Source organism: Carcharhinus amblyrhynchos, chromosome 21 (assembly GCF_965287045.1).
Source record: "Carcharhinus amblyrhynchos chromosome 21, sCarAmb.v2.hapA, whole genome shotgun sequence".
Classification (NCBI taxonomy): domain Eukaryota; kingdom Metazoa; phylum Chordata; class Chondrichthyes; order Carcharhiniformes; family Carcharhinidae; genus Carcharhinus; species Carcharhinus amblyrhynchos.
The window spans coordinates 5,518,887-5,546,581 of record NC_137344.1 but is presented as its reverse complement, the minus strand read 5'-3'; the positions used below and the strand labels follow the sequence as shown (position 1 = coordinate 5,546,581).

Sequence of the window (27,695 nt, the reverse complement as noted above, 5' to 3'; positions counted from 1 at the left end):
TTTTAAAGTTTTATATGCTTCAGTCATCCACCATTGTTCCTCAACTGTCCTGCCCTCAATTATTTGCACCAGTTTACTTGGGACAACTCTTTCCTTAGGCCTATATAATTACCACTGACCAATGATAAAACTACTGCATGGAGTCAGAAGAGATAGGTGAGGCATTGAATGAATACTTCTCTTCAGTGTTCACTAAGGAGAGGGGCCATTTTTTGAGGATGGGAGTGTGATACAGGCTGATAGGATGGAAGAGGTAGATGTTTTGAGGGAAACTTTATTAGCAATTTTGAAAAACCTGAGGGTCAGTAAGTCCCCTGGGCCAGATGGGATATATCCTAGGATACTTTGGGAGGCAAGGGATGAGATTGAGGAGCCTTTAGCTTTGATCTTTGGGTCCTCACTGTCCATGGGGATTGTGCCAGAGGACTGGGGAGTGCTGAATGTTGTTCCTGTCTTCAAGAAAGGAAATAGGAATGATCATGGTAATTATAGGCCAGTTAGTCTTACTTCGATGGTCAGTAAGTTAATGGAAAGGTCCTGGGAGATAGGATTTATGACCATTTGGAAAGATGCAGTTTAATCTGGAATAATCGGCACGGTTTCGTGAGGGGTAAGTCTTGCCTCACAAATTTGATTGAATTCTTTGAGGAGGTAACTAAATGTGTAGACGAAGGTAGAACAGTTGTATACATGGATTTTAGTAAGGCATTTGATAAGGCTCCTCATGATAGGGTCATGAAGAAAGTAAGGAGGAATGGGATAGAAGGAAATTTGGTCAATTGGGGATAAGTAACTGGCTGTCTCATAGAAGACAGAGGGTGGTGGTGGAGGGAAAATTTTCAGATTGGAAGCCAGTTACCAGCGGTGTACCACAGGGATCAGTGCTGAGTCCTCTGCTATTTGTTATTTTTATCAATTACTTGGAAGAGAGGGCTGAAGGGTGGGTTAGTAAATTTGCTGATGACACCACGATTGGTGAAGTAGTGGATGAGGTGGAGGCCTCTTGTAGGCTGCAAAGAAACATTGATAGGATGCAGAGCTGGGCAGAAAGGTGGCAGATGGAGTTTAACCCTGATAAGTGCAAGGTGATTCATTTTGGTAGGACAAACTTGAGTGCGGATTACAGGGTCAATGGCAGGGTTCTAAGGGACTTGGAGGAACAGAGAGATCTTGGGGTTCGTATCCACAGATCTCTGAAGGTTGCCACTCAAGTGGATTGAGCCGTGAAGTAGGCTTATAGTGTGTTAGCATTTATTAACAGGAGATTTGAGTTTAAGAGCCGTGGGGTTGTGCTGCAACTATACAAGACCTTGCTGAGACCACATTTGTAATATTGTGTGCAGTTCTGGTCACCTCACTGTAAGAAGGATGTGGAAGCATTGGAGAGAGTGCAGAGGAGATTTACCAGGATGCTGCCTGGTTTGGAGGGTTAGTTTTGTGAGGAAAGGTTGAGGGAGCTGGGGCTTTTTAGAGCGGAGGAGGATGAGAGGCGATATAATAAGATAAGAGTGGACGTGCAGAGACTATTTCCTCAGGTGGATGTAGCTGTTACAAGGGGGCATAACTATAAGGTTCATGGTGGGAGATATAGGAGGGATGTCCGAGGTAGATTCTTCACTCAGAGAGTGGTTGGTGTGTGGAATGCATTGCCTGCTGTGATAGTGGAGTCGGAGTCAGACACTTTGGGAACTTTCACGCAGTTATTGGACAGGCATATGGAGCGCACAGAATGATAGGGAGTGGGATAGCTTGATCTTGGGTTTGGATATAGCTCAGCACAACTTTGAGGCCTGTACTGTGCTGTATGTTCTATTAGTATGGCACTTTCTTCTCTCACTCAATCTGAATCTGAAATTTGAGCACACTGTTACCACTCTTTCCAAGAGGATCTTTACCAACAAGACTAATTATCAACCCTTCTTCGTTACTTAATACTAAATCTAAAATAACCTGCTCCCTGGTTGGTTCCATAACATATTGCTCTAAGAAACAATTCCTCATACACTCTATGAAATCTCCCTCGAGGCTGCCTTTGCCAGTTTGATTAATCCAGTCTATGTGCATGTTAAAACCACCCATGATTACCATTGCGCCCTTCTCATTATTTTTTGGTTTATACTCTGCCCTTTGGAAGTATTGCTTGGAAGGCTGTAAATTCTTTCCTTTGATTTTATTTCCACCCAAGATCAATTCAACATGTTGGCCCTTAGTGCCAATGTCATTTCTTAATGCAGCCTTGATGTCACCTTTAACCAGTAAAGCAACTCCATCTCCTGTCCCATCCTGTCTATCCTTCCAGAATGTTGGGTACCCTTGGACATTCGACTCCCAATCCCGGTCCTCCTGTAACTGTGTTTCAGTAATCCCCATAAATCATACCCATTTGTTTCTATTTGTGCCAACAACTCATTGACCTTATTCCAAATAATGCGTGCATTTAGGTTCAGGGTTTATAAATACAAAGAACAAAGAACAACCCAGCACGGGAAACAGGCCCTTCGGCCCAACGAGCCCACGCCGCCGCATCCTCCTACACCTACCCTGCCCTGTGTGTATGTGAGTGGAACCCCTAATTTAGCTAGATTCAGGGGAGAATAGTGTCAATTTGGTACACCAATCAGCCTAAGAGCACATCTTTGGGGTGTGGGAGGAAACCGGAGCGCCCGGAGGAAACCCACGCAACCACAGGGAGAATGCGCAAACTCCCACAGACACAGGCCCAAATCCATGTATCTGCACAGCTAGCAGTGATAGTCACTGAGCTGTTGCGGCGCCCGTCTACCGGTCCAGGATTAAGCACACACACCAACACGAAGTACTAGGCCACTCCCGGAACCTCCAAGAGCAGCCCACGCACGACCCACCATGTGCATGCCCCTCGTTTGACAACAAGGTGGACCGACACCTGCGGAATAAAAGGACAAAACATTAACATGTAATTCTACATTTCCGGTGTCGTCCCGAGGCTCTGACCCTATTTAATACCCTCTACTATAACCCTCCATGCTTGTTTCGCTCATGTGTCTATCTAAGTAAACCTTAAACAAGTCCAACGTGCCTGCCTCCACCACCCTACTCGGTAGCGCATTCCATACCCCCACGACCCTCTGCATGAAGAACCTTCCTCTCATATCCAAATTATACTTCTCCCCCCTCACCCTTAGATCGTGACCTCTCGTAATTGTCCCCAATCTAGGGAACAGCCTACCACTATTGATTCTATCTATTCATAATAAGAACATAATAAGAAATAGGAGCAGGAGTAGGCCATCTAGCCCTTCGAGCCTGCCCCGCCATTCAATAAGATCATGGCTGATCTGTTGTGGCTCAGTTCCACTTTCCCGCCCTCTCCCCATAACCCTTAATCCCCTCTCTTATCAAGAACCCATCAACCCGCTTCTTAAAAATATTTAGCGAGGCAGCCTCCACCACTTCAACAGGCAGAGAATTCCAGAGATTCACCACCCTTTGAGTGAAGAAGTTCCTCCTCAACTCCGTTCTAAACCGCCTCCCCTTTATCTTGAGGCTGTGCCCCCTAGTCTTACTGTCTTTTTTGAGCGGGAAGAGTCTCTCCACCTCTATCCTATCCATCCCATTCATCATCTTATACGTCTCAATGAGATCTCCCCTCATTCTTCTAAACTCTAACGAGTACAAGCCTAGTTTATTCAGCCTCTCCTCATAGCTCAATCCCCTCAACTCCGGTATCAGCCTAGTAAACCTCCTCTGCACTCCCTCCAGGGCCAAAATATCCTTGCGCAGGTGCGGCGCCCAAAACTGCACACAGTACTCCAGCTGCGGCCTCACCAATGCCCTATACAGCTGCAGCAAGACCTCCCTACTTTTATATTCAATCCCTCTCGCTATGAAGGCCAGCATCCCATTCGCCTTCCTGACCACCTGCTGCACCTGCAAGCTGGGTTTTTGCGACTCATGCACAAGGACCCCGAGGTCCCTCTGCACCGTCGCCTGCTGCAGTTTTTCGCCCCGTAAGTAATAGTCCTTCCTACCATTCTTCCTACCAAAGTGGACCACCTCACACTTGCCAACATTAAATTCCATTTGCCATTTCCTGGCCCATTCGCCCAGCCTATCTAGATCCTTCTGCAGACTCTCCACACCCTCCGCACAATTTGCCTTTCCCCCAATCTTGGTGTCATCAGCAAATTTCGACACCCTGCACTCGGTTCCCTCCTCCAGATCATCTATATAAATGGTAAATAGCTGAGGCCCCAGCACCGACCCCTGGGGTCACCAACCGCCAATCCGAATAGCACCCATTGACCCCCACTCTCTGCCTCCTATTTGACAACCAATCCTCTATCCACGCTAACACCCTACCCCCAACTCCATGTCCCCTGACCTTCTGCAATAACCTCTTGTGAGGTACCTTGTCAAACGCCTTCTGAAAATCCAGAAAGACCACATCCACCGGCTCTCCTCTATCCACTGCCCTAGACACATCCTCATAGAACTCCAGTAAATTCCCTTCAGTATTTTATATACCTCTATCATGTCCCCCCTTAATCTCCGTCTTTCCAAGGAGAAGAGTCCCAGTTTCTCCAACCTTTCCTCGTAACTCAGTCCTTCCATGCCAGGCAACATCCTGGTAAACCTCCTCTGCACTCTCTCCAGACTCTCCACATCCTTCCAGTAGTAAGGTGACCAGAACTGGACGCAGTACTCCAAATGCAGACTAACCAATGTTCTGTACAACTGAAGCATTAGACGGCAGCTCCTATACTCTATAGGACTATATAAATATGTCCTACTGGTTTGTCTTTCCCTTGCAGGATTTTCTTGTGCACTACCTTTTTCACATATTTGACCTCTTTATTAACCTCTGATGTTGGTTAGCCTGGTCCTGCATGTTCATCCTATTCACCTCCACCTTCTCCTCACATACTAACCTGATGCTTTGGTTCCCATTAACTGTTGTACTTCTTATAATTTTACCTTCACCTTTCCCTTTGAAAAGTGGTGATGAGCAGCTTCTTGAACCACTGCAGTCACTGAGGCATAGTGCCACGAGAGAGTTCCAGGACTTTGACCCAGCGACAGAGAGGGAATGGCGATATGGTTCCAAGTCAAGGCGCCTCGGCCAAATAGTTGGGTTTTTTGTGCAGCCTACAAAGTAAGAGTCAGCAGACAAGGCCTCTTGGGATAGTGATCAGGGACAGAAAAAGTGATTGACTTTTTTTCTGTCACTAGCTTTAAGCTTCTCAGACCAAGAATCTGATTTTTACTTAGCAGTCAGAGCGAGATTGAGTGTGGGCGCAATTTTAAAATCATGCTTCTAGGTGGCATGTCAGTGACCCCACATCTCTGGGACACATTGTTATTTTGGAAAGTAGCACGAGCTTTCAGAGCACTGCCCCTTCATCAGTTGATGAACTTCTTCACTCAAAGGGTGGTGAATCTCTGGAATTCTCTGCCCGTTGAAGTGGTGGAGGCTACCTCACTGAATATATTTAAGTCACGGGTAGATAGGTTTCTGATAGACAGGGGAATTAAGGGTTATGGGGAGAAAGCGGGAAAGTGGAACTGATCCACTTCAGATCAGCCATGATCTTATTGAATGGCGGGGCAGGTTCAAAGGGCTAGATGGCCTACTCCTGCTCCTATTTCTTATGTTCTTATATATGTTCTTATGAAGGAGCAGCGCACCGAAAGCTCGTGCTACCAAATAAACCTGTTGAACTTTAACCTGGTGTTATGAGACTTCTCACTGTGCCCACCCCAGCCGAACACTGGCATCTTCACATCATATTTTGGAGAGTGATGGGGGCAGCAATGGACCTGTTCATCTCCAATTTGCTAACCAGTAAGTTGTTTGAGGGGTTTGTTAATGGGCTGGGGAGAGCCAGTGAACAATTTTCAATGCAGAGCAGGGGGATACCTTCTGGTTAATTGTTTACCATGTGTCTGCACTGTAAGGTTGCTGGCCCTCCGATCTCTTGTCTCCTCTATTCTGCAAGAGAATGACAATCATGGCACCCATCTGCCTTTGAGGATTGTACACTGGAATCAGGATTTACCTCCTGGCAGTATCCAATGTTATTAATTTGATGCTGAGCTCACCACTTGCCCCATTAGGGAACCTGCTTTAAAGATGGCACCACATCAGACATGTTGCTGATGTAACGCTATCCTTAGCGCCAACATGTTAGTTGGGACCTGAAAATGATCAGTGTGCGTCAGTTTCCTGATGCCAAATTGAAAGTCAAGCACCAGTTATTGTATTTCTGCTGCCAACCCAGCTGCCAGTGCACCTGTTACATGGGCTGCCAATACTGCATTTCATAAAATGCAAACTCTTTCATCTTATTCCATTTCATTCACTAAAACTCCTGTTATCTCCCCCATCACCTCTTCTGAAGGTGCTGGTTTGCTTGGGAGGTGCCAGTAACCCCCGGGACCTCCCCAAAGTGACCAGTCTTCTGGTGTGAAGGAGGGTTTCCTCCCACTGCCAAAGATGTGCAGGTTAAATGGATTGGCGACGCTAAATTGATCCTTAGAGTTAGGGGCACTAGTAGGGTAAAAGCATGGGGTTACAGGGATAGGGACTGGGTGGGATTGTGGTCGGTGCAGACTTGATGGGCGAAATGGGCTGCTATTGGTAGACAGTTTGACCAGGGAGGACATCAGAGCCAAGCTGGAGTTTCATCACCTTCCACTGCGGATGTATTTTTGCGGTAGGGATAACGATCTGGGATCAGGAGCAGGAACCGTGATTGACTTTACCTGCTCTGCAACCTCTCAATAACACTGGGGAACTGGGCCCAGCTGGCAGGACCACCCCACCTGGATCTTCTAGTTGGCACAGCTTACTACACTCAGCCTTTACTTGCTGCTCCAGGTTGGTTAACAATAGGATGAGTGCCTCATCAGAGCAGATGTACTCTTCTCAGATAGCCGCATCCATAACTAAATCTTGGAATATTTAATAATTAGTCAATTGCCAACTCCATTTAATAAACTGTTTTCAGATCTCCTCATGGTCTCCCCCGTCCCTATCTCGGGAATCTTCTACAGTCCTATAACCGTCCAAGATCTCTGTATGGCTGTGAGAATCCCTGACTTTCATCACTCACAACTGCCAGGCATGCCTTCAGCTGCCTAAGCCGTAAGTTCTGGAATTCCCTCCCTGCACCTCACTGCCTCTCAGCCTCACTTTTCTCCTTTAAGTCACTACTTAAAACCTTTTACCAAGTCAACGACACTATTGTCCTTTCCCCGCCTTGGCATCAAAATTTATTTGCTAACAGACTGGTAACCTATCCTGGGAAGCTTTGCTACGTTAAAGGTGTTGTATAAATATTAGTTGTTTTGAGAAGCACAAGACATGGACTTTATTGAAGTGCCTGTGTGATGGAGCAGTGTTGGGGAATACCTGTTGATCCCCTCACTACCCTCTGGTGAAAGGCTCAGTTCCATTTCGTCTCATTGGCTGTTTTGCTGTTGATTGCATTATGTTATTTGCAGTTGCCCAACACAGCCTGATGACAGTGCCACACCAAACGACAAATAGGGCAGATTTTGTTCTTTGGCTTTAGCCACATGCAGAAAGAGGGCTGATGATGTGGAGTAAATACAAGCCTTTCCACTCCATGGGGAGATTCTGCTTCAGATTTCCCCATGTCTGCATTTTGACCCATTTAATTCCACATTACAGTGGGATAAAACCAATCTCCTCCCAGTGTGGAGATAATATTCTTAGTTAAGCAATAAGAGGTTAATAACTGGAGATTTGCAGAGCAGAATTCAAGGGTGTTATCCTGTTGTTTGACCAGCCACAAAGTATTAAACTCCACTAGTACAGTAGCACTGACAATGGACTCCATCACTCTGATAATATCACCATGCCCAATTTGGACTCTTAAGAAGACCAACAGACTGGCTAGATGTAGATCATTGGTAATGATTTATTCCTGTCAATGAACATTGGCACAAGAAAAAGTCTCACAACACCAGGTTAAAGTTCAACAGGTTTATTTGGAATCACGAGCTTTCGGAGCGCTGATCCTTCATCAGGAATCACCTGATGAAGGAGCGGCACTCCAAATGCTCATGATAGCACATGAACCTGTTGGACTTTAACCTGGTGTTGTGAGACTTCTTACTGTGCCCACCCCAGTCCAACACCGGCATCTCCACTTCATGAGCATTGGAGAAGTGAGCTTGTTTCCTTTGCTCTATCCTCGATCCCCAAATCTTTTCCAATTCATTCCAGCTGGAAGGTATTTTAGTGTTGATGGCGTAAAGTAGTTAAGCAGGAGGTTGCAGTCAGCCATTATCACAGCTTATCAGCGCAGAGCCCAAGAGCAATTGTTTTTGCACACACTAATGTCACAGTGCGGATTTATCCTGTACTTTCATCTTTGTTTGATTTCAAGACTGAGGCAACAGGTATTTCATTACGCAACTTTCAGGGACTTTCACCTTACAGTACAAAGCTGCAAGGCACACTGGAATGTTTATTCTGGATACGTCTCCGTGTATAAAGCATTTTACAGCTTAGCTATGACCTGGGGAACAGTGGGATCACATCAGAACTGCTGCTCAACAAAACCATTCATTGTGCAACGTCGCATTATTTGCTGTTGTTGATAATAAAATCCTAAAATTCCAGTCTACCAGTCAGAATACATAGCAATGAAAAATATTATTTCATTCAAATAAATGGTCACTGGTCATTTGGTAAACTTTCAGCGTGGCGTTATTTGGATTTTGTTGAATGAATTTCCTACCCTCCGTTGCTCAAGGTGCTAACTCTCGTATCCTCGTCCCATCACACTTCCAATCCCAGCCTTAACATTACAAATACAAATTGTTTGGACTTTGAACATGGAGGGGGGCAGTTGTCTAATTCACAAATCACTACAGTAAGAGGGAAACATGGAGAGGTCAGCAATAAACAGACACACAGAATGGGAGTTTTACTACTCAGTTGAAACAGGGTGAGAGGAAATAATGACTGCTCTTTTCCCCAAACATTGACCTCCTCCTGTTCCGCCTGCAGTGAATCCCAGCCTCCTTCTCAACTTGCTCAGTGACCAGCTTATGTTTTGAGAGTTTAATAGGAATTCAGCAAAATTATGTTTTGGTGTCTGTGTCTGTGGGAACATCCTCCCTACACATGTCCAGAACTTTTCGCAATCTGAGAAATTACTTAGCCAATCTCAGAACCAAAGAACTGAGGAAAAATATATTGTGTGTTTGTTTGAATTGAGTTGAGAAAGTTGGATTTGGAAATGGATGTTACAGGATTCAGGGATGGAGTGCTAAGTATCCATTTGGTGAGCAGGTGGCCAAGTTAATCCAGCTAACAAATGGAGATTGGGGGAACTACCTGGATGTGAAGTTCTGGAATTCCCTTCCGAATCCTCTCTATCTTGCTACCTCCCTTTCCTCCTTTAAGTTGCTCCTTAAAAACACTTTTTTGACCAAACTTTTGAACACGGTGCTGCCTCGCAGTGCCAGGGACCCGAGTTCGATTCCCAGCTTGGGTCACTGTGCGGAGTCTGCATGTTCTCCCCATGTCTGTGTGGGTTTCCTCCGGGTGCTCCAGTTCCCTCCCAAGTCCGAAAGACATGCTGGTTGGGTGCATTGGCCATGCTAAATTCTGCCTCAGTGTACCCGAACAGATGCCAGAGTGTGGCAACTAGGGGATTTTCACAGTAACTTCATTGCAGTGTTAATGTAAGCCTATTTGTAACACTAATAAATAAACTTTAAACTTAGAAACTATTTGCCCTAATATCTCTTTAAGTGTCCCAGTACCAGATTTTGTTTAATAACATTCCTATGAAATGACCTGTGATTGATATTCCCACTAAATTGTACAACCATTCCTATACAGACTGCGCACAAGTTATCAACTTAAAGTTACCATGCATCTGTGCAAAATAATCTAAAGGACTCATGCACTGCACAAAAAAATTGAGCATAATGTTTTAATGACATTATAGGCAGGGTATAAATACAAGTTGTTGTTGAAGGAATAAGGTCACGTCAACTTGGAGCACTGTCGTTATTTGCTACATTCAGCTCAAATGGTTTTAATGTCATTTATAAATTTGGACAGCACAAGCTACGGAAACCTGTCAGTTTCTTTAAACACGTTTTATTTATTAAATAACATTTCTCCTTTGTGTACTTTAGGTAACTTTCCTTCAAAAGAGGGCATCTGTTCTTCAGGAGGAGCTGAACACCTACCGCAATAGAAGGTGAGTGTCTCACTTCACAGCCAGTTTAACAATGGCATCTCCCAGTGCCTTCGCCGTTTCTGGAGTGGGAGCAGCAGGGTGCTGCCCGGAACCAGTTCACATAGCTGGAGTTGTTACCACAGCGACTTAATTCAAATGTAGCTGCAAACCATAAAACTATTTTGATGGAGATTTTCTGGGGGGTGTGGGGCAGAGCCCTCAGGAAGCTCATCAAGTGGGTATTATTTATGTGGGATCCTTTACTCTGGGGATGCTATTTGACCCTGGAGCATCACTGCCTCCCTGGCCACAGACAGACTTTCTGAAAGATATTGCTGAATGGCTGTCAGGGTGGAAATTCTGCCTAATACCAGACAGTTGAGGTCAATTGTCATAAAGTTATAAAATTTCTGCAGTGCAGAAGGTGGCCATTCAGCCCATTGAGTCTGCATAAGTTCTCTATGAGACCATGCCACACAGACCCTATCCCCATAACTCCATGTGCTTACCATGGCCAATCCATCTAACCTGCACATCTTTGGACTGTGGGAGGAAACCGGAGCACCTGGAGGAAACCCTCGCAGACATGGGGAGAGTGTGCAAATCCACACAGTGACCCGAGGCTGGAATTGAACCCAGGTCCCTTGTGCTGTGAGGCAACAGTGCTAACCACTGTGCCACACATGCACCACTATCCATGCATCAGTGTGCCACTGTGCCGCATCATGTAACAGACTGCTTTACTAAAGATTAGCCAGCTCTTACACAGACGATGGACGCAACCTGAACTTTACTGGCCAGTGAGGTTCAGCTTCTGCACTGGGTAAACTCACTGAGTTCCCAGGAGCACCTAACAAAACTGAAACTAATTGAAACTGAAAGATTATTTTTGGGTGGGATTTTTATCTTCACAAAGATCCTTCTCCGTGGAAGTTACATTTCCTGGAAATATCCAGAAGTTCTTGCAGATTCCAATTCCTACCACCCCTTTTTCATTCCTAACAAGCAACTTTGTGAAAAAGACTTTGCATTTTCCAGGTCAGAAACTGCCGATGACACAGAGCCTTTAAATAGTTAAAATTCCAAGACCAGCAGAGAGACATTGAAGGCATCTTGGGAATTGGGGAATATGAGGAAAAGGCAGGAGAATGGGGATGAGAAATACATCAGCCATGATTGAATGGCGGAGCAGACTTGATGGGCCGAGTGGCCTAATTCTGCTCCAATATCTTATGGCCTTATGGAATTGTTAAAGTAAGGTTAAAGTTGTTTTGTTAATCTGACGGCGGCCACTGCTACCCTGAGAAGCCATCCCATCTTCCTCCTTGTCCTGAGGTCACTTCATAACGGAATCACTAAGCTCGAGCTATCCTGCAGCCATTACTTTCACGTGAGCTGAGACTGTGAGGATTGTATCACTGCAATACGTATCATAGCCAACCAGTTACCAGCCCCTTCAAACCATGTTCACTGTTTTGCTCAAATGGTTTGGTATCTCCTTATAGGACCACAAGATATAGGAATAGAATTAGGCCATTCAGCCCATCAAGCTTGCTTTGCCATTCAATCACAGCTGATAGGTTTTTCAACCCCATTCTCCTGCCTTTTCCCCATAATCCTTGATCCCCTGCCAATCAAGAACATATCTATATCCACCTTAACTACACTCAATGACCTGGCCTCCACAGCCTTCTGTGGCAATGAATTCTTTAGCAAACAAGGTCAAGCAGAATCCCAAGACTTTTTAATGCACACATTAGGAACAACGGGGTAGCAAGAGAAAGATTAGGCCCACTCAGGTACAATAGAGGGAAGTTATGCATGGAGTCACACGAAGTGGATGAAATCCTTAATGAGTACTTTGTATTGGTATTCACCAAGGAGAACGACTTGACAGATGTTGGGATCAAGGATAGGTGTGTGAACGCTTTTGAGAATGTCAATATATCAAAGAAGGACGTGTTGGGTCTCCTAAATTGTATTAAGGTAGACAAGTCCCCAGGGCAGGATGGGACCTATCAGTCAGAGGCTTTTTCCAAGGATGGAAGTGTCAATTACAACGGGGTAGAGCTTCAAGGTGAGAGGGGGAAAGTTTAATGGAGATGTGCAGAGGAAGATTTTCACACAGAGTGGCAGGTGCCTGGAACACGCTGCCAGAGCAGGTTTGGAAGCAGGCACATTAGCAACATTTAAGAGGCATCTGGATGGGTACATAGATCATAGAACCTTACAGTGCAGAAGGAGGCCATTTGACCCATTGAGTCTGCACCAACCAGAATCCCACCCAGACCCTATTCCCATTATCCCATGCATTTACCTTAGCTAGTCCCCTTAACAGTAAGGGGCAATTTAGCATGGCCAATCAGCCTAAGCCGCACATCTTTGGACTGTGGGAGGAAACTGGAGAACCTGGAGAAAACCCACGCAGACACGGGGAGAACGTGCAAACTCCACACAGACAGTGACCAAAGCCAGGAATTGAATCCGGGTCCCTGGCACTGTGAGGCAGCAGTGCTAACCACTGTGCCACCGTACTGCCTTATATGAATAGGGAGGGAATAGAAGGATACAGACTGGATAAGGGCAGAAGTCTTTTTTCTTTAATTTAGTTGGGGCATCATGATCGACACAGGCCTGGAGGGCCAAAGGGTCTGTTCCTGTGCTGTACTTTTCTTTGTTCTTTGTATTCACCATCCTTTGGCTGAGGAGATTCCTTCTCATCTTAGTTGTGAAGAGTCATACCTTTACTCTGAGGCTGTGTCCTCGGATCCTCGTCTCTCCCACTCATGGAAACATCTTATCCATGTCCATTCTATCCAGGCCTTTCAGTATTTTGTAAGTTTCAATGAGATCCCCCCTCATTCTTCTAAACTCCATCAAGTACAGACCCAGAGTTTTCAAACATTCCTCATGCATCAAGCTTTTCATTCCAAGGATCATTCTTGTGAACTTCCTCTGGACCTTCTCCAACGCCAGCACACCCTTCCTTAGATACAGGGTCTAAAATTGCTCACAGTACTCCAAATGTGGTCAGACCAGAGCCTTTTAAAGAACACAAAAGCATCCCTGCTTTTGTAGTCTAGTCCTCTCAAAATGAATGCTAACGTTACATTCGCCTTCCAAACTACTAGCTCAACTTGCAAGTTAACCTTAAGAGAATCCTGAGCTAAGACTCCCAAGTCCCTTTGCACTTCTGATTTATAGAATCATACAATGCAAAGGAGGCCATTCAGCCCATCATCTCTGTTTGGTAGAGCTATCCTATTAGTTCATCTTCCCTACTCTTTCCCAAGAACCATGAGGATGTTTTCTTTTCAGTTATTATCCAATTGCTTTGAATGTTATTATTGAAATTGCTTTTGCTGCTCTATTAGGCTCTGCATTCCAGGTCAGAATTTGTTGCAGAGAGAGGAGTTTCCTCATGGCACCTTTGGTTTTCAAATAACATGACCTTAAGTGATTTAGTATCAAGTTTTGTTTGATAATGCCCCTGTTAAGTACCTTGGAACAACTTACCTCATCAAAGATATTATATAAATGCAAGATGTTATTGTTGAGATGTGGGTGATACTGGTTGCATTCAAGTTCGGGACTCTCCGTGAATCACTGCAATCTTTGTGGTGAAACAGAGAAAATAAGTGCAGGAGCAGGCCATTCGGCCCTTCGAGCCTGCACCAGCATTCAATATGGTCATGGTTGATCATGCACTTTCAGTGTTCCACTCCCACTTTCTCTCCATACCTCTTGATCCCTTTAGCAGCAAGGGCCATGTCCAGCTCCGTCTGTGAACATATCTAACAAGCTGGTTCCAACAGCTTTCTGTAGCAGTGAATTCCACAGGTTCACAACTCTCTGAGTGAAGAACTTCTTCCTTACCTCAGTCCTGAATAGTTTACCCCACTGTTCTTAGACTGTGACCCCTAGTTCTGGACTTCCCCAACATCGGGAACATTCTTCCTGTATCTAGCCTGTCCAGTCCCATCAGGATTTTATATGTTTCTGTGAGATCCCCTCTCATTCTTCTGAATTCCAGTGAGCACAAGCCCAGTCGATCCAGTCTCTCTTCATTTGTCAATCCTGCCAGTCCGGGAATCAGTCTGGTGAACCTTTGCTGGACTCCTTCAATAGCAAGAATGTCCTTCCTCAGACCAGGAGACCAAAACTGCACACAGTACTCAAGGTGCAGCCTCACCAAGGTCCCAGCGACAAGACATCCTCACTCCTATACTCAAGTCCTCTTGCAATGAAGGCCAGCGTGCCATTAGCTTTCCTCACCGCCTGCTGTACCTGCATGCCAGCCTTCAGCGACTGTTCCACTGTGAACAGGTCACATTGCACTTCCCCTTTTCCTAAACTGCCACCATTCAGATAATAATCTTCCTTCCTGTTACTGTCACCAAAGTGGATAACCTCACATTTATCCACATTATATTAAATTTGCCCATTCAGCCAGCCTGTCCAAGTCACCCTGTAACCTCTTAGCATCCCCCTCACAGCACACACTGCCACCCAGCTTGGTGTTGCCAACAAATTTGGAGATATTGCATTCAATTACTTCATCCAAATCATTCATGTATATTGTGAATAGCTGGTGTCCCAGCACTGAACCCTGCGGTACCCGACTAGTCACTGCCTGCCATGCTGAAAAAGACCCATTTATTCCCACTCTCTGTTTCCTGTCTGCCAGCCAGTTCTCTATCCACATCAATACATTACCCCCAATACCATGAGCTTTAATTTTGCTCACTAATCTCTTGTTTAAGACCTTGTCAAAAGCCTTTTGGAAGTCCAGATATACATCTACTGGTTCACCCCTGTATACTCCACTGGTCACATCCTCAAAAAATTCCAGAAGATTTGTCGAACACAACTTCCCTTTAGTGAATCTGTGCTGACTTGGACCAATCCTGTCACCACTTTCCAAATGCTCAGATATTGCATCCTTAATAATTGACTCCAGCATTTTCCCCACCATCGATGTCAGGCTAACCAGTCTATAATTTCCCCATTTTCTCTCCCTCCTTTTTTAAAAAGTGCGGTTATGTTAGCTATCCTCCAATTCACTGGAACTCTTCCAGAGTCTGTAGAATGCTGGTTGGATGCTGTGACACTATTTCTAGGACCACTTCCTTAGGTACTGTAGGACGCAGAGTACCTCTGGTCCCTGCTGGGTTTTAATCCCAGCAATTTCCTGACTAATAAGGATTCCCTTCAGTTCCTCCTTCATTCTAGACTCTCTGTCCCCTACTGTTTCTGGAAGGTTACTTGTGTCCTCCTTAGTGAACATAAGAACATAAGAAATAGGAGCAGGAGTAGGCCATCCAGCCCTTCGAGCCTGCCCCGCCATTCAATAAGATCATGGCTGATCTGTCGCTGCTCAGTTCCACTTTCCCGCCCTCTCCCCATAACCCTTAATCCCCTCTCCTATCAAAAACCCATCAACCCGCGTCTTAAAAATATTTAGCGAGGCAGCCTCCACCACTTCAACGGGCAGAGAATTCCAGAGATTCACCACCCTTTGAGTGAAGAAGTTCCTCCTCAACTCCGTTCTAAACTGCCCCCCTTTTATCTTGAAGACAGTGAAGACAGATCCAAAGTATTTGTTCAGCTGCTCTGCCATCTCTTTGTTGCCCATTATGAATTTATCTGATTCTAACTGTCAGGGATTTGTCTTCACCAGTCATTTTCTCTTCATATATCTATCAAAGCTTTTGCAGAGAGCTTTTGTTTTCTGCAAGCTTACTCTCGTGTTCTATTTTCCCTCCCGACTTAAACCCTTTGTCCTCCTCTGGAGTTTAAGATTCTCCCAGTCCTCAGGTTTTCTGCTTTTTCTGGTCTCCTATTTGCCTTTAACGCTATCCCTGAATTCCGTTGTTAGCCACGGTTGAACCACCTTCCCCGTTTTACTCTGACACCAGTCAGCGATGTCCAGTTGTCAAAGTTCATCCATGCGTTCTTTAAATGTCTGCCATTGCCTATCCATTGCCAACACCTTAAGTATCCTTTGCCAGCTTATCTTAGCCAATGCACGCCTCATACCATCAAAGTTAGCTTTCCTTAAGTTCAGAACCTTAGTCTCAGACTTAACTGTTGGTGTTACAAAGAGGATTTCCAGACGTTTGACCCAATACTGATGAAGAAAGGTGGTGTACATCCATGTCAGCATAGATTGTGGCTTTGATGTGGTGGTGCCTTTGTCCTTCCTGTGGTGGAAGTTACAGAGGCAAGAGGTGCATTGTGTGTTTGATGTTATCAAGCAATAGAATAGAGATTTCTTCTTACTCAGAACCCAGAACTTAGAAGGAGCCAAAAAGATTTTTGATTTTAAAACAAAGACCAGGGCTATAAAAGTGTAAATTGACTGCAATTTGGATCCATTAAATATTAATTGTAAGTCAATAAACATTTGTATCTTATGTCATGGCTGTAACATTTGGAATCATAAAATGATAGGGTGAATGTTGGTCCTTTAGAGGATGAGAAAGGGGACCTAGTGGCTAAGGTATTGAATAACTTTTTTGTTTCTGTCTTCACGGAGGAGGACGTGAATAATTTGCCGGGTGTTAGCAATGGAAAGGTGGTAGGACTGGAGGGTCTTAATGACATTACTGTTACTAGAGAGGCAGTGCTCGACAGACTGGAGGGGCTGATTGTGGACAAGTCCCCAGGACCGGACGGAATGCATCCGAGGGTTCTGAAAGAAAAATCTGGAGGAGGGAACCGAGTGTAGGGTGTCGAAATTTGCTGATGACACCAAGATTGGGGGAACGGCAAATTGTGCGGAGGGTGTGGAGAGTCTGTAGAAGGATCTAGATAGGCTGGGCGAATGGGCCAGGAAATGGCAAATGGAATTTAATGTTGGCAAGTGTGAGGTGGTCCACTTTGGTAGGAAGAATGGTAGGAAGGACTATTACTTACGGGGCGAAAAACTGCAGCAGGCGACGGTGCAGAGGGACCTCGGGGTCCTTGTGCATGAGTCGCAAAAACCCAGCTTGCAGGTGCAGCAGGTGGTCAGGAAGGCGAATGGGATGCTGGCCTTCATAGCGAGGGGGATTGAATATAAAAGTAGGGAGGTCTTGCTGCAGCTGTATAGGGCATTGGCGAGGCCGCAGCTGGAGTACTATGTGCAGTTTTGGGCGCCGCACCTGCACAAAGATATTTTGGCCTTGGAGGGAGTGCAGAGGAGGTTTACTAGGCTGATACCGGAGTTGAGGGGGTTGAGCTATGAGGAGAGGCTGAATAAACTGGGCTTGTACTCGTTAGAGTTTAGAAGAATGAGGGGAGATCTCATTGAGACGTATAAGATGATGAATGGGATGGATAGGATAGAGGTGGAGAGACTCTTCCCGCTCAAAAAAGACAGTAGGACTAGGGGACACAGCCTCAAGATAAAGGGGGGCGGTTTAGAACGGAGTTGAGGAGGAACTTCTTCACTCAAAGGGTGGTGAATCTCTGGAATTCTCTGCCCGTTGAAGTGGTGGAGGCTGCCTTGCTAAATATTTTTAAGATGCAGGTTGATGGGTTTTTGATAAGAGAGGGGATTAAGGGTTATGGGGAGAAAGCGGGAAAGTGGAACTGAGCAGCGACAGATCAGCCATGATCTTATTGAATGGCGGGGCAGGCTCGAAGGGCTAGATGGCCTACTCCTGCTCCTATTTCTTATGTTCTTATGATACAGCAGTGAAGGTTAATCAGCCTATCATGCCAATACTGGCACAAGCTCTTTGAAAGTGCTTTTTAATTTGTCCCACTCCCTTGCTGTTTCCCCATAGACTTACTCTGTGGCGTGGGTACCATTTAATCATTGTAAATAATGGAATAGATACTCACACAGAAGAGAAATATCAGTGATTTCTTTTTTGGAAGAGGCAGCATTTCACTGGCAAGCTTTATTCATGATTATGTTTTTAAAAAACAGCAGTTTAGAAAAGGGAATTAAGGTAGAGTTTTTCCATAAGCTACACCAGACTTGATTGGAACAAGGTACACAACTTATGCAGTGGTCACGTATAAACTTTCCATCACTCTGAACCCTGTCTATTCAATATAAGATTGCAATCTGACAATTGCACACTGATTACTCCATTCACAGGGTGCCATACATTTGAAATAAGAATGTGTGAATTCTAAGCCTGCCCAACTGGCGCCTGCTGTGTGAACGGGGCGTAACGTGCACGACTGAATGTGGAGCCTCTTATTTTGTGTAATATTCAGTCCCCATCATTAAAGCAATCGTGAAACAGAAATAACTGCAATTACTCTCTCCTGCCAGCGATGCACCTCTGTTGGCAGGAAGGAGTGATCACTGCAGGACAGCTTTCCATCGGCAGTTTGATTGTAAATGTGGAGCGTGTGCACGACATCAGACTTTTAATATATTAATGGATTTATTGATTTCCTGCTAACTGTATTTTGAACAGCTTTGGTTTGAACAAAATCTGTCATTTTACTTTTTCAGATGATGAAGCACTGGATTGAATTCTTTTATCTCATTCATACCTTTAATATAACTAACATGGCGCAGACTGGGATCCCAGCAGAATCAGCAGTTTCTGTGTAAGGACCAGCATCTTATGTGTGGGAAGCATTGAGATTAGCAGCTGAATATCAGTTCATTGTGTTGAAGGTCAAAAAAACCGGTGTTTTCCCCGTCAGTATTATGTCTCCCTCTCCGTTTGGTTTTGTTCCAATCAGACATGTTTTTAACATTTTATTTTTGCTTTTCAAAATATTTAATTGCTTTTTTTATAAACTGTATTAATAATCTGTACATATAATTGTCAATATTTTCCTATTATTTAAGTCTGCAGTTTGTGTTATCACCAGCAATCAAGTTTTCATTTAAATTTGTACTGTATTTCATTTTTTTTACATTGCTTTGATTTTTAAATGCTAACATCTTATTAAATTATATATTTCATGCATGCTTGTTTCATTATTATTTGAATGAATTGTGACATCTTCAAGGGAGCTTTCAGTCATAACTGGAGTAATTTGTTGCCCAGTGTCTGTCGAACAATAATGTATTTTCATTAAAAAAAAGACTTAGTCATTTGTTCATAAAATTAATTTTATTAACCTGAACCGCCATTTTATTGGCTAGGTCACCATTTTTGAATCTGGAATCTATTTACCAAAAGTACCACAGTCACAGAGGAAGATTGTCAAGTGGGGTAAATTATCTCCATTAGTACTGGCCATTCAGGCCAGAGCAATTCCCATATTAATCTCTTGATCATGCTGAGGTTATTGTTCGAAGCTAAGGGACAAATCAGGGTAATTCAATTGACCACGCAGGCAGGTAGAATTGTGTGCCAACCTAAGTCAATACCTTCAGGAGGTTCTTATTTTAAAAGTTAAGATTTGTAAAAATGCTGGAAAAACATTGATCCTGTTACTGAAAAGCCTCAAAACAGCATAATTCCAGCCATTCCTCAGACATTTTTATGGCATAAAGCTCCTTCTGGCAGTATTTAAATTGCAATTCGCTCCATAACAATAACAACAACTTGTATTTATTTAATGCCTTTAAGGTAACAAACATCCAGAGGTACTTCATAAAGATGGAAAAAGACATTGAACAGCAGTAGAGGAATTAGGAGAATTAACCAAAGGCAAGGTCAAAGAAATAGGCTGCAAAAGTGAAGAGAGAGGTAACAAGGCGTCATGGTTTATGCAAAAAATTTGAGTGCCTTGGGCCCAAACACTGAGGACTCCTTCACTGTGAGAGACAGCGGAGGGGTTGCAGCGGCTGCCAGAATCAGATGAATGCAGGATATACACTGACACATGAAGGTGGACGGGTTGTAGAGGCCACAGTGAGGCGAACCAATGGAGACAATTGTAACCAAAGTCAAGGGTTTTGAATTCAAGGCATTGAGTTGGGAACTAGTGGAACACATCAGGCTGGGCAATGTGCAGAGATAGGCTACACGGTCAGGGTTTCAATGAGTTACATTTATTTATATGCTTGAAAGTCAGGAGTTGGTGACAAGAACACTGGAGATGTTGTGCCTGTGGACATAACCAGAGGTGAATGAGAGTTGCAGCAACAGTGGAAACAAGTCAAGGTGGAGTAGTTGATGTGACAGAGATGTAAATAGACAGAAACTGGACTCCACTGTCAAATCACTTGGAACTAGTTAGAGGCACAGACAAGCCTCTGTGGCCACAATCGAGATTCCAGGATGGTGTGTTGCCTCCTTGGTGCCAGGGTCAAGGACATCTCTGAGCAGTTGCAGGACATTCTTAAGGAGGAGAGTGAGCAGCCAGAGGTCATTGTACATATTGGTACCAACGACATAAGTAGGAAAAGGGATGAGGTCCTGAAGTGTGAATATACAGAGTTAGGCAGAAGGCTGAAGTGGAGGACCTCGAAGGTAGTAATTTCTGGATGACTACCGGTGCCACGTGCTAGTGAGAGTAGGAATAGGAAGACTTGGCAGATGAATCAGGGCAGGACTTACTCCAGTTAATGGTAGGGCATTGGGGAGAGTTATAGAACAAAGACATCTAGGGATACATGTTCATAGCTCATTGAAAGTGGAGTCACAGGTGGATAGAGTGGTGAAGAAGGCATTCGGCTTGCTTGGTTTCATTGGTCAGAACATTAAATACAGGAGTTGGGATGACTTGCTGAAGTTGTACAAGATATTGGTAAGGCCACACTTGGAATACTGTGTACAATTCTGTTCACCCTATCATAGAAAGCATATTATTAAACTAGAAAGAGTGCATAAAAAATTTACTAGGATGCTACTGGGACTTGATGGTTTGAGTTATAAGGAGAGGCTGGATAGACTGGGATTTTTTTGTCTGGAGCGTAGAAGGCTAAGGGGTGATCTCCTCGAGGTCTGTAAAATAATGAGGAGCATAAATCAGCTAGATTGTCAATATCTTTTCCCAAAGGTAGGGGAGTCTAAAACTAGAGGGCATAGGTTTAAAATGAGAGGGGAGAAATACAAAAGGGTCCAGAGAGGCAGTTTTTTCACACAGAGGGTAATGAGTGTCTGGAACAAGCTGCCAGAAGTAGTAGTAGAGGTGGGTACAATTTTGTCTTTTTAAAAAGCATTTAGATAGTTACATAGTTACGGTGGGTATTGAGGGATATAGGCCAAATGCAAACAATTGGGATTAGCTTAGGGATTTAAAAAAAAGGCAGCATGGACAAGTTGGGCCGAAAGGCCTGTTTCCATGCTGTAAGCCCCTATGATTCTATGACTGTTGGTACTGCTTTTGAAGAACTTGGGTTACTGAAACAAAAGTCACCTCTGCTTGAGCTGGAGATCTCCTCCAGAAGTGTCTTAATGGATAGAGGATAGGAAACTCATTTTTAATACAGAGATTCTAATTGTTCGATGGAGCAGAATGACAGCACGTAAATATCCCCACCAACCTAGTGCTTTGCCTGAAGCAATAGCAGCTGCACATCAGGGCAATTCATGAATGAAATTTAAATGTGAATCGTTTACCTCAGTATCTTGGGATATGGGACTCCCAGTTAGCTCAGTTGTCTGGATGGCTGGTTTTGTGATGCAGAGGGACACCAACAACACGGATTTAATTCCCATTCCGGCTGAGGTTATCCATGAAGGCCCCATCTTTGCAACCTTGCTACCCGCCTGAGGTGTGGTGACCCTCAGGTTAAATCGCTACCAGTCAGCTCTGCCCTTTGAGCCTATGATCATCTGGGACTGTGGTGACTACTTATCTCATTACCTCTTCCAGCTTTCCATTCCTCCCAAGTCTCTGCATCCTACCATTTCTTACCACTTAAACATCACCAGTTACCTGAAACCAAAAGAGAAAATGCTGGAAAATCTCAGCAGGTCTGGCAGCATCTGTAAGAAGAGAAAAGAGTTGATGTTCCTGTCCAGACGACCCTTTGTTAAAGTGCTTTTGTCACCCGTTACCTTCTGTTCACCAGTCATGTTCATGTCTTCAGCTGCCTAAGCCTCAAACTCTGAAATTCTTTCCCTAAACTTCTCCTGCTGTTTACCTCTCTCTCCTCAAGTCCTTCCTTAAAACCGAACTCTTTGGGCAAGGTATTGGTCACCTCTCCCAATATCTGTGTGGCTGTTTGTCATCCTGTGATTCACCTTGCAAAGTTTTACCATGTTGAAGCTGCTATAAAGTTGCAAGCTACCATTGCTATCACATGGTCAGTTGAGTTACGGATCAAGGTGCATCAAAGGCATCTTCAGCGGCATGTTTGTTCTTTTTTACACTTGATTCCCTGAAACTGTCCATTGACCTTTCAAATCCCTTGACAATATTAGAAAAACAAAAGGGGTTTTAGACTAGTCAAACATCACAATTTCTGGGATATTTTTCACTTGGCCTCAGAGTATAGTCTTGGGAAATGTCAAATCTTTAGTTGAAAGAAATGTTTTCATTTATCTATAAACCCTACCACAACCACAGGATGTCCCAAAGTACTTTACAGCCAATGAGGTACTTTTGACAATGTACTAACAGCTGTAATGTAGGAAGCGTTTTCTCACACTCTTATCCTGACTAATGTTGGAGTAAAAGTTTCTGGATAAGCAATTGAATTGCCCTCAGTTGTCCCATAAATAGCTATGAGATAATGACCAGACAGTCTGTATCAGAAATAAAAGCAAAAATCTGAAACAAAATCAGAAAAGGGCTAGATAACCTCAGCAGGTCTGGCAGCATCTGTGGAGAGAGAAACAAAGTTAGTGGGCAGGATTTTCTGGTCATACTCACCCCAAGTCTGGAAAATCCTGCCCGTGGTCAATGAATCGTTGCATGGTCCTGTCCCGCCCGCTACGATTCCCATGGCGGAAGGGGCAGGAAAATTACACCCAATGTTTCGAGTTCATGTGACTTCAGAGCTAAATAGAACGAAAAGGTTAAATTCTGTACAAGAAAGGGAGCAGAACAGAAGGTCGGTGATTGGTGGGAGCTGCAACAAAAATGTGTAGATCCTGAATTGAAGGAAATGTTAATGACAGAAGAAGGTGCCAGTAATTACATAAAGGTAAGAATGTATTCATGGGAAAATAAAGCTCAGTGAAAGCCAAATGAACATCAAGTGACAGGTGGCCCAGAGGAGGAGGGGAATGGTCCTGAGAGAATGAGGCAGCAGGTTGCACTGAGTGAGAGGAGCAGAAACACTGAGGCAGTCAATGTCACCCCAACAGCTCTGAATGAAAAGATGAAAAGCAGGTCGGAGGCCAGAGGGTGGAGGAGAAAACTGGAGGTGGAGGGAGGACTCCTGCTCAAAGAACTGAGCTTGGAGATGGACGTAATGGAAGAAGGGTTCAGCATCACGCTGTGCTCGAAATTTAGTGAAGAGAGTGGGTGAAAGAGTGAAACCGAGACCTTTGCTGAATGTTCAACATCAGATAGGGGAATGTCAGAGAGTCTGTGTAATACACAGCAAGGGCTGGGATTAGAATAAGAGATGGGGTCAGAGGGACAGGATAGGGTCAGAGGGATGGGGTGGGGTCAGAGGGAAGGGATGGGGTCAAAGGGTGGGGTCAGAGGAACGGGGTGGGGTCAGAGGGAGAGGATGGGGGTCAGAGGGTGGGGTCAGAGGAACAAGATGAGGGTCAGAGGGACAGGATGGGGGTCAGAGGGACAGGATGGGGTCAGAGAGACAGGGTGGGGTCAGAGGGACGGGGTGGGGTCAGAAGGACGGGATAGGGTCAGAGCAAGGGGATGGGGTCAGAGGGACGGGGTGGGAGTCAGAGGGACAGGATAGTAGTCAGAGGGACGTGATGGGGGTCAGAGGGACAGGATGGGGTCAGAGGGACAGGATGGGGTCAAAGGGATAGGGTGGGGTCAGAGGGATGGGGTGGGGTCAGAGGAACAAGGTGGGGTCAGAGGGACGGGATAGGGTCAAAGGGATAGGGTGGGGTCAGAGGGATGTTGTGGGGTCAGAGGGATGGGGTGGATTCAGAGGGACAGAGTGGGGTCAGAGGGACGGGGTGGGGTCAGAGCAAGGAGATGGGGTCAGAGGTGTTGGTGTCAGTAAATTGTTGCAGCTTGCATTCCTGTCAGCTGAAAGGAAGAAAAAAAGCTTCTCGTTATGGTGTTTGAGATGAAGAATAAAATGGAACTGGGGCAAGGATAGCTTTGAGAGACAGTGAGTCGATGATGCTGGAGAGAAGGGTCGAGTGTTTATATCTGGCAATGCATGGCACTGAGTGTGGATGTCAGTATGCAGCCTGAACAGCAATCCCATCACTCTGGTTTATCTCAGAAATACCTGTAAGCCTGGGTGGATTCAAAACATGAGGGATGGAACTTGAATTGGGGTGAGTCGTAGAGGGAAACAGAGTGATACCATCACAAAACACATCTTCCCCTCACATACACTCCCCATCAACATTCCCCAGGCCCTGCTCCCACTGTGACACCGTGGTCCATTCCTCCATCACCCCCCAACTCCTCATCCCCTCCCCACGTCACCTTTCTTTGCAATCACAGAAGATGCAACACCTGTCCCTTTACCTCTCCCTCCTCACTGTCCAAGACCACAAACACTTCTTTCAGGTGAAGCAACATTTTCCTTGCACTTCCTTCAATTTGATCACTGTGTTTGGTGCTTCCAATGCGGTCTCCTGTACACTGGGGAGACCAAATGCTGTCTGTGACCACTTTGCAGAACACATTCATTCAGTCACATACCCTCAGTCTGCAAACGTGACCCTGCTGCTTGCCATTTTAACTCAGCACTTTGCTCTCACGCCCACATGTCCGTCCTTGGTCTGTTGCAATGCAGTAAGAAGTCTCACAACACCAGGTTAAAGTCCAACCAGTTTATTTGATAGTAAACCCACAAGCTTTCAGAAACGGTGTTCCTTCATCAGGTGTGTGGAAGGTTCTGATCAGAGAAGGGCATATAAAGTCACACACAGTTTACAGAATACTGATTAGAATGTAAGTCTTTACAGCTAACCTGCTATTCAAGTCTTAAAGAGGGGAATAGCAGGTTAGCTGTAAAGACTTGCATTCTAATCAGTATTCTGTAAATTGTGTGTGACTTTATATGCCCTTCTCTGATCAGAACCTTCCACACACCTGATGAAGGAACACCGTTTCCGAAAGCTTGTGGGTTTACTATCAGATAAACCTGTTGGACTTTAACCTGGTGTTGTGAGACCTCTTACTGTGTTTACCCCAGTCCAACGCTGGCATCTCTACATGATGACTACCACCGACACTGTTGCAATGCTCCAGTGCAGCCCAGTGCAAGCTGGAGAAACAGCATCTCATCTTCACCACAGGCCTGTTACAGCACTCAGGACTCACTGAGTTCAACAACTGTGACCTTTCTCCTCCATCTTGACCATTTTCTTCAAAATATCCAAAACATTTTCTGTCCCAATGCAAACTGCTCCCCGCACCGCCGCCCCCCCCCCCCCACCCCCCCCCATCTGTCACTTGTTATCTAGTTTTGTTTTCATTTAGCACTGTCCTTAATTCTTCCATTAACGCATTTGGATATGTTACTTTTATGCAACTGCTCACACCTTGTCCTGCCATTGAGTACACTCTGGTTTCTCTTGATCCTATAAATATTTTAGTGTCACAAGTAGGCTTGCAATGAAGTCACTGTAGAGAGAAACATAAAGAGTTTTTTAACACTTCCTGTCCTGCGACCTACACATCTTTGTTGCAATCTCTCCTAACTCCCACCGATCACTGACCTTCTATCCTGTTCCAACAACTCCACCCTGTCTTATACAGCATACAATCCATCACGTTTCTCCCTTTCTTTGGCTCTGAAGAGTCGTGCGGATTCGGAGTGTTAACTCTATTTTCTCTCTCCACAGATGCTGCCAGACCTGTTGTGCTTTTCCTGCATTTTTTCTAATTCAGTAATGGTGGTTGTGAGGAAAATATTTGCCCCAGGACGCTGGGAAGAACTCCTCTGCTATTCTTCCATTGTTGGTTGTTGCTGTGGGAGGGCAGGCGGAGTTCCAACCCCCCTTCCCCACGACCCCCCTCCCCCACCCCATCCAACCTTCTGATGGCAGTGAGAATGCTCCCAACCAACACGGTTTTTGACGCTAGCTCGCAAACCGGAACATATTCACGAGGCCCAAGTGCTTTTCTCCTTAAAGGCAGATATTTAAAGTGCCCCATTGTAGGTTTCTCTCTCCCTCTGACCGGCTGCTTTACATGAGAAATCATTTTTCAAACCTATAAATAACTTTTAATTTAAAAAAATAATAAATTGAGGGCAGGAGTGCTCTGTCAAATCTGCGGCAGTGTCTGAGATACAAAGTGATCAGAGCTTGCTAGCTAATGTTCAAAAATTGTGAATTAAAGAAGCAGTGAGATTCATGTGCGTGGAGAGTGTAGCCACCGTTTCACTGCCCCCTGGCATTACAAAGATTGACCTGTCAAAGACTGCGGAGATGTTTTGACTCTTGCCACACTTGTCTCACTGCTGAATGTGACAGTGCGACGGTGTTTTTAGAGCAGCAGTTTGAGTATGAGTGAAAACTCCAATCAATACCGGTAATCATGAATGCATTGTGTTGTTCCATTTACCATTGAGTCATATATGTTTACAGCATGGAAACAGGCCCTTCAGCCCAACTTGTCCATGCTGCCCTTTTTTTTTAAACCCCTAAGCTACTCCCATTTGTCCACATTTGGCCCATGTCCCTCTATACTCATCCATGTAAATGTCTAAACACTTTTTAAAAGACAAAATTGTACCCGCCTCTACTACCTCAGGCAGCTTTTTCCAGACACTCACCATCCTCTGTATGAAAAAATTGCCCTTCTGGACTCTTCCCTCTCACCTTAAATCTATGCCCTCTAGTTTTAGACTCCCCTACCTTTGGGAAAAGATATTGACTATCTAGCTGATCTACACCCGTCATTATTTTATAGACCTTTATAAGATCGCCTCTCAGCCTCCTACGCTGCAGAGAAAAAAGTCCCAGTCTGTTCAGCCTCTCCTTATAACTCAAACCATCAAGTCCTGGTAGCATCCTAGTAAATCTTTTCTGCACTCTTTCTAGTTTAATAATATCCTTTCTATGACAGGGTGGCCAGAATTGCACACAGTATTCCAAGTGTGGCCTTACCAATCCCTTTTATTTTAGCATTTATTTAACCATTTTAGCATTTATTTAAAATCAATTAATAGTCCCATCAAAATGAAAGAGTGAGCAACACCAGATAAAAACATTCTGTTTTCACTTGCTGACATTGCTATGTCAGCTCTAGGTTATAGCCTTTGTTGGCTGGGTCTGGTGGATGTACTACCCAGCGTGGCACTGTGCCATCCAGACCACGATGGTTCCAGGTTCAATTCCCGGTTAGTGCAGAGTGAGCTGGTCTGATCCAGATGCTCCAGATTTGGCATCAGCTTTCCGGAACTGAAGAAAAAGAGGGAAATCAGCCAAGATCAACATTCTGATTGTCATTTAGGGATCCTCCCACTGGGATTCCCAGGGTTTTATGGAGATAAATGTTTAACCTTCCCATGAACTTGAA

At 44.8% G+C, this 27,695-nt stretch overlaps 1 protein-coding gene across 2 annotated transcripts in view; it reads left to right on the top strand.

Annotated features, from left to right (window-relative positions):
- The window catches only part of cep112 (centrosomal protein 112), a 468,252-nt gene extending 449,224 nt beyond the window's left edge, over positions 1 to 19,028 (top strand). For both annotated transcript variants that reach the window (XM_080209170.1, XM_080209169.1), the window contains 2 exons: positions 10,165 to 10,229; positions 18,667 to 19,028. In XM_080209170.1, the coding sequence (XP_080065296.1) occupies positions 10,165 to 10,229; positions 18,667 to 18,670 (69 nt within the window). In that variant the 3' untranslated portion in view covers positions 18,671 to 19,028. The remainder of the gene's footprint in view (positions 1 to 10,164; positions 10,230 to 18,666) is intronic.
- Positions 19,029 to 27,695: the final 8,667 nt, after the last annotated feature.